Source organism: Narcine bancroftii, chromosome 8, assembly GCF_036971445.1.
Source record: "Narcine bancroftii isolate sNarBan1 chromosome 8, sNarBan1.hap1, whole genome shotgun sequence".
NCBI classification, from domain to species: domain Eukaryota; kingdom Metazoa; phylum Chordata; class Chondrichthyes; order Torpediniformes; family Narcinidae; genus Narcine; species Narcine bancroftii.
The window spans coordinates 134,978,402-134,986,096 of NC_091476.1; the positions used below are offsets into that span (position 1 = coordinate 134,978,402).

Genomic DNA, 7,695 nt, shown 5'->3' on the forward strand with positions numbered 1-7,695 from the left:
GGCTGGTGTGTTTGTTAAAGCATGGCATATTGGTCATTGTTAACTTGATGAAACCCCATTGGACATACAGTTTTATAATTCAATTTATTCAAATATTGTCCCACTAGGACTACCCTCAATCACCAGCAGAGTGATGGAAGCCATCACTGACAAGGCTTTCAAATGCCACTTAAAAACCAATAGCACACACTGATGCTTGGTTTGGTTTCCATTAGACTTGCTTGGTGGCAGGTATCATTACAGTCTCCCATGGAAAAATTAGCTAAAGATTTCAGACTTGAGGCTAGAATGACCTGCTGGACTAAAAGGAAGACTTTTTATTTTGTTAAGCAGCAAGGAACTCTAGTAATGTTAGAGTAAACACAATCAAAGATAAATCTCCAGTGCCTGTGGTCATATCTCCATCAAAGAAGGTGTTGAAAAAAAAACTAGTTCATTTTGAATTTCCTACTCACTGCTGCATGTACAGTGTGGAACTCATCTCAGTTGTTCCATCTCCAAATTGCTGAGTTGAAGTGTATTAAACCAACCCTGTGTAACAAGTCCTCTGGATCACTTGATCTCTATTGCCCAATCAACTTCCTGCTGATCTGAGTTTTTAAACCCAACTGCCTGAGTCACCTGACTCCAAATACCAGATACAGGCTTCAGATAAAATCCCTACTGAAGTCTACTACAAAGGTCAATCATTCAAGATCTTGGAATGTTGCTAGTGGAATTTGACAGAACAATGTACTGGGTTGAACTGTCTGCACCTCCTTCATCAATAATATTCCTTCCATCATAGGGTCAGTCGTTGGGATGCTTACTGATAAGCAGCAATTAGACAAATCCCAGGCAATGACCATCTCATGGAGTCATTGATTTCTTCAACATGCCCTCTATATTGCTAGTAACTATAAAGCAGCTATCTAAACTGATCCCATTTTACAGAAACTTGGACCATATTCATCAGCACATTGGTAATGTAATGTTCTTCTAAATGTGTCTTGATTATGGTCAGAGTCTCTGCCTGCACTACTATTCTTAGACAATGCATTCCAGATATCAATGGCTGAAAATAAAATGTTCCTCAAATCTCCTCTCAAATTCTTACCCTTTATCTTAAACCAGTATGCTATAATTTTAGAGACCCCTGCTTTGAGGAAAAGTTTCCTTGTATCTACAATTCTGATAACTTTGGATACCCAATCAGTCATCTCTTAACCCCAAGCTCCCCAAGGCACACAAACCCAACAGTTCAGATGTAGAACAACCAATGTTTTCTAAAGCTGCATCATAATCTCCCTGCTCTTATACTTGATGCCTCAGCTAATGTCCATGTTGTAGGCATTTTTCATTACCTATCTATGCTACCACCTTTAGACTTGTACATTAAGGACACTCTGCCCTTTAATACTCCACAGGGCTCTTAGTCAGCATGGACAAATCAGGCTGAAAGGCCTGTTTCCATCCTCTCATGCCTCGATTTGCCAACTTACCTGAGATCCCTTGGACTCTAACCATTTGGACAGGTCCCCGCAGAGTACCTTGTCAAGGGTTCACTGAAATCATGTAGACTTCATCAATCACACTGCCCTCACCACCTGGACTGTACTGCTGACTACTGTATTATTATAAAATATTGAAGAGAATACCCATGGTTTCTGATCTCACCCTCCATTTCCCCCAAGTTTGGAATTTTACAGTCAAGTTTTGAAATGAGCAAGACAAGAGAAGATCTGCTCACTTATGTAGGTGGATTGGATTTAATGTAGATCCTGTGGTCAATTTTTAAAGACCAAAGGTTCAACCGACAGTATTTTGTAATAAGGTTCAATCTGGTGATATGAAACCTGGAGGAATAATTTGACTTTGAAAATCTTCATTCAATAATAGTCTTGTTTCTTTGCAGGTTGACATTGCTTCTAGAAATGATGATCAAGAAAGTGCAATGCAATCATCTTTTATTGCCAGATTATTAAATCTGATATCAACATTAGTTGGAATTATTATCTTCATAATTATCATAACTATTAAAGTTTACTGGTCATAAAAGTGTGGGAATTGGCTTGTGCTGGCAAAGGTCAGAGCATAGAGATGTCTACCTGTTCAGTCAACCCATGAGCCATTGGATATTGAACGAGGATACAACATACAGCAAGCCACTGAGCTTTCAATGCCAGGTGAACAAACCCAAGCTGCTTGCCAGCGCACAACATGGGGACTGCCGTATCACTGACAGAGCATTCATAAATGTCTGGGAGAGGAAAAGATAGTGGAAAAGAAGAAAGAAGCTTTGATTAGGAGTGAAAGGGAAGTATTTATTGGGATAAAGCAAAGATGCTGATTGGAAAAAGCCAGGAGGCATTGACCATCAGACGTTTTTTAAATATCAAAATTAAACTGTATTCACAATAGATAGATATATATATAAAGAAAAGCATAGTGGAAAGGTTCGTTAAATTCTTGAAATGTTCAATCAATTTTTATTATTTGGTCTATATATTCAGATTGTGTACATAGTTGTGTTAGTAGCTCACTTTCATACATCACCATTGTCATTTTGTCTTCCTGGAATGATACATCTTCTTGTTGTTCTCTACCCGATCCAACCTCTCTATACCAATTCCTAGCAGATATTGTGTGGCAGATGTACAGTGCTTGGCATCCAATCATGGTTTTAATGGCAGCAGGGGTAGCTTTTCATCCCCTCAACATTCCATGCATCAGAAATGCTTTTTAAAAAAAAACATTAAATTCAGGTAGATTTTTTCTTCCATTTCCAAACACTGTAGTCACATCTGAAATTTCACTTCCAATGACCAATTGCACTTGCCCTGATGATGTTTTCAGCTCAAATCTGCACCTAATAGTCACTACACCTTTGATGCTTTGCCAGGGAATGGTTTAAGTTGGTCAATTTCATATTTCTGTACCAATCTGCTTTTGCAGATTGCATCCAACACTGGGGGCATAACTTAAATCAACTATCTGTTGATTTACTCGCTCCCTTATTCTACCCAGAGTAGAGGCCACTGCCTCTCCACAGCTCAGGACCCCCAGCTAATCAAAGCCACCCTTTCCTATCGCAACACCTTGCTATCCACAGATCTCTCACCACAGGTGCCACCTGACTAGCTGAGTTTTTCCAGCATTTTCTATTTTATTTCAGAGGTCTACTATCCACAGTATATTGTAGTCGTGCACTAATAGAAACTGTGTGGAAATTGCAAAAGTGAATATTTTTTAACCAATCTTAAATGTATCTGAACTGCTATCTGAATTGTCTATAGTTTTCCTGACTCAAAATATCTGCTTCACTTTTAACCTCTATAGCATTTGTTGTAAAATACACATTGCTTCATTTCTCGATTACATCTCATTGCATTTGGTATCCTCTACTATTCCTAACTCCAATTCTTTTTTTTTATTGTAAATGATTCTTTGATGTTTGAATTATTAAGCTGTAGCTTTTAATTACTGTTAATCATTGTTCCCCAAGCAAAAGTATTGACTGAGGAAAATGCAAGTAGAAAATATAATTAATCATTTGTTTTCATATGAGCTCCATTGAATAATAAAGTGGCTGATCAACATTGTTTCTTTTTGTGAAGTTGGTGCTGATGAGTGGAACCTTTTCCTTTTTACTGTTTGATTAACAGCTTCAGGCCAAGGATGGGCTGAAGCCCCTCTTATTCTCTGCTGGTCCAAAACGCTAGTTATATATCGTTGCCTCTTTTGGACCCTGTGGGCCCTGCTGAGTTTCTCCAGCACTTTTGTGTATTTATGACTGATAAAGTACTGATTGTATCAGTTTCAGTCAGTTTCCTTGATAAGTTCCCATCAGTATATTTCACAATACATCCACGTCACCCATGGATACAAACACTTTAATGCTCCTCAGAAGCCAATAGCAATATTTAAACAGACCTCAAACAATAAATTTAAAACATTACTACCAATGAAGTATTTTCTGGTATGTAGCTACCAGTGAGATGTAAGAAATGTGGCAGCCAATTTGCACACAGCAAATTCCACACATAGAGATGAGGTAATTGGACTGACATTCCATTCACACTTCATTAATGTCCAGAACGTCCAATGGGGTGCACTTTCAGCCATAGTAAGAATGTCAAGACTGTCAATGCTTTAATTCATAAAGAACCTTTTCCATTCAATTTTTGAGGATCTGGAATTTCACCAGCAAGATTAACATTAAGCTCCATCCTTAACTATCCTTCAAAGGATGATGGTGATCCACTGCCTTGAACTGCTGCACTCCCCCTAATGAAGATACTGTGGTCAGTGTGCTGTGCAGCGAACGAAAGAAAAAAAACACAACACAGAAGCTGTGAGTGAGTTGAACCAAACAACTGACTTTACTGGAACTCCGAGATCTTATCAGCACCACTCCCGTGATCCTTCCAGCCCAGTGCGAGCCTGCACCTCCGTGACCTGGTTCACTGTAGGCCAGTGCAGCTCACTACAATATTCCCATTGTGTGCTTGGGAGTGTGATCCAGCATTGAGATCAAATTGATATTTTGAATTAACATCTATTATACAGCAGATCTGAGAGAAAGTGAGACAAAAGTAACAGAGAGGTACATAGAATCTAACCCTCTTGTCCCTTTCATGAAAGAATCCTATTAAAGTCACTTTGCCATTCCTCCAATAAGACACCTCATGTTGGAAGCTCCCCTCTTGGGAAACAATCTATCTGCTTTTATTAAAAGGTATTATCCTCAAAAATGATTGTGCTTTGTCAGTACAATATACAATACAGCAGGAACTCAGCCAGTCATGCATCATCCATGGAATGCAATATGCAGTTGACCTTCATCAGGAATGTTGCATGACCGGCTGAGTTCCTCCAGCATTTTTGTATTGTTCTAATTCTGCAGCACCTGAGGCTCCGTGTTTACCTCCATTGTGCTGGTTTCGGGTGATTTTACATATTTTTTACAACATAATAAAATTCAAGTGCCAAAAAGACTTACAGACAATCCCTCAAATTTATTTTCCATTTTACTGTATATAATGTTCAAAACAATTCTAGGAAAAGGCATTAAATTTTTAATGGATACAATATTGTGTTAAAATCTGATTTATTCACATAAATTGGGAATTCAGAATTAGAATTTATTGTCATCACAATGTCATGGAATTTGTTGTGGCGGTGTTACAGTGCAAATATTGCTAGAAATTTCAATTAGTGCAAAAATAAGGTAGTATCTGTGGTTCATTATCCATTCAGAAATCTGATGGCAGAGAGTGTTCGTCCTCAGACTTATGTACCTTCTTCCCGAAGGTAGCAGTGTGAAGAGGGCACGGCCTGTGTGGTGAGGGTCCTTGAGGATAGGGGCTTGACATCTACCTTAATCTTTCCTCCACTCACCTTAAACAGAAGTCCTGTGGAAATGACCATTGCCGTCCTGGGAAAAAAGGTACTGGCTGCCACACTCTCTATGCCCCTCATAATCGTATACAACTTGAAGAGAACACTTCAGTCCAGCTAGGTTGCTGCTTTCTTAAGACATAATTTCTTGTAGATATCCTCCATAGAGTGAAGACTGATGTCCATGATGGTGCCGGCCGAGTTCAGAACTCTCTGTAGTCTTTTACTGTCCTGTGCATTGGCACCTCCAAACTAGACAGTGATGCGACCAGTCAGAATGCTCTCCACGATACACCTGTAGAAATTTGCAAGTCTTTTGTGACATACCAAATCTCCTCAAACTCCTCATGAAGTTTAGCCGCTGGTGAGCCTTCTTTGTGATTGCATCAACAAAGAGGCCCCAGGACAGATCTTCAGACATTTTGACACCCAGGAATTTAAAGTTCTTAACCCTTTCCACTGTAGACCACTTGAATAAGATTGGGTCATGCTCTCCTGATTCCACCACCCCCCTGAAGTCCACAATCAACTCTTAGGTTTTGCTAATGTTGAGTGCAAGGTTGTTGTTGTGACACCACTCATCTAGCTGATCTATCTTACACCTGTAAACCTTCTCATTGCCGTTTGTGATTCTGCTGATGACCATGGTGCCATCGGTAAATTTGTGGACAGCGTCTGATTTGTGCCGAGTAACACAGTCATGAGGAATCAGAATTAAAATCTCACCTTCATTTTCGGCCTTCCTAGTGCTGGTTACCCACCAACTGATAAATCTGATGCAAAGACTTTAATTACAAAGTGTTTGTGAAACATTACTCATGAAGCAGAAATTAAAGGTTTCTTTTCCTGCAATTTGGATGAATAGAGCAAGTCTAATTCAAGCTCAGCTATTGTCTCAAAGCCAACACTAATTGAATTTTCATGCTGAGTTCTTGGCAGATACAGAACTAATGTTGGAACTGTACCATGATTCAATGAGGTTGTCTTATGATCAAGCTGAACCTGTAGCACTACTGGGAAATTTATAAAGGTTTGGCCATCTTCAAGTCATTTACACAATTTTAATATTTTTTACAAATTAAAAGCAGATAACAAAACTTATCAGGACAAGGATAGAAATGGGAAATGAAGTCACCCAATTGGCTTCTAGATCATGTATTTCAATAGAAGGAATGTATTAATTAGCTCTCAAAGGATGCAGCTCTTAAATTTTCCTTCCCCTACCATATTCAGGAGATTCTGAAAAGGGTAGGAGCAATAAAGGGTCACACATTTCTTGTGCGATGAACACTGTGGTGTCAAGATTTTTAAAAATCTTTGCTCTGACTCGAAACATTATTACAAAAAAATCTAAACCAAAACAATTCCCTCCATGTTCCATCGCCAAAACAAATCATCAATGAACCAAGCTTATTTCTTGTATTTCGTTTTTTTTAAATCAAGCCTGTGTGAGCGAGTTAATTAAAATATTGAATGGGTTTCCATGTGCTTCAAAAGTGTAAAGAAGTCTTTTCATGCAAAATCTAGCGAGCTGATTTCCCTTGAAAGGGAAGTCCTTCAGCTTAATGGTTTTGAGAATGGCACGTTCAAATTGACTAAGGTGATTAAATGTGGGACAGATCCAATGGGCTGAATGGCCTATTTATGCTCCTATTTCTTATGGAAAACACATCGGAATGTCTTCCCCCTAAAACACAAGGAGGGAATGGTCCAGGACCCTATCAACGCTGCCCACTACAGGCCAGAGATTTGGTCTTGATGAAGGGTTCCAGCCTGAAATGTTGACCATTTTTTTTCCTCCCAGTGATGCTGAACTCCCCTGGCAAATTGTTTATGTTTTCTCTCCCTTTACAAATTAGGTGTGGCTTAGGCTGGCTGCAGCAGAGAATTGCAAGAGCAAAGCTGGCATGATCGTATACAACTTGAAGAGAACTCTTCAGTCCTGCCATGGTGTCATTAAGCGGACTGAAAATCCAATCCGTAATGGAATCTCTATGGAGGCAACCCAGAAACAAAAATTCTACAAATTTTTGACAATATTTTAAACATTTCACAAACAGGGATATACATATTGATGCATACACATATGATAAGGTAGTGAATTGTTTTAAAAATAAAAAGCAATTAAAAAAAATTATATACTTTTGGAAATATTTATCTGAGCAAATATCACCAAAGGGCATAAAAATAACTTTAAGCAGTAATTATAAACCAGAGAACGGAATATAACAGTTTCAGTTGTTTGAAACAACTGCACGAGTTTATCAACACAAACTTATGAGATCATTGATTTCCCTTGATAACAAAGTTACAGAG

General features: G+C 38.7%; 1 protein-coding gene and 1 long non-coding RNA gene across 2 annotated transcripts in view; both read left to right on the plus strand.

Moving 5' to 3' along the window:
• The window catches only part of LOC138741201 (dispanin subfamily A member 2b-like), a 7,072-nt gene extending 3,510 nt beyond the window's left edge, over positions 1-3,562 (plus strand). The window contains exon 4 of the mRNA XM_069894924.1: positions 1,895-3,562. Within this exon, the coding sequence (XP_069751025.1) occupies positions 1,895-2,035 (141 nt within the window). The 3' untranslated portion in view covers positions 2,036-3,562. The remainder of the gene's footprint in view (positions 1-1,894) is intronic.
• The window catches only part of LOC138741202 (uncharacterized), a 13,036-nt gene extending 5,565 nt beyond the window's left edge, over positions 1-7,471 (plus strand). The window contains exon 3 of the long non-coding RNA XR_011343383.1: positions 7,239-7,471. This is a non-coding gene — a long non-coding RNA (uncharacterized lncRNA). The remainder of the gene's footprint in view (positions 1-7,238) is intronic.
• Positions 7,472-7,695: the final 224 nt, after the last annotated feature.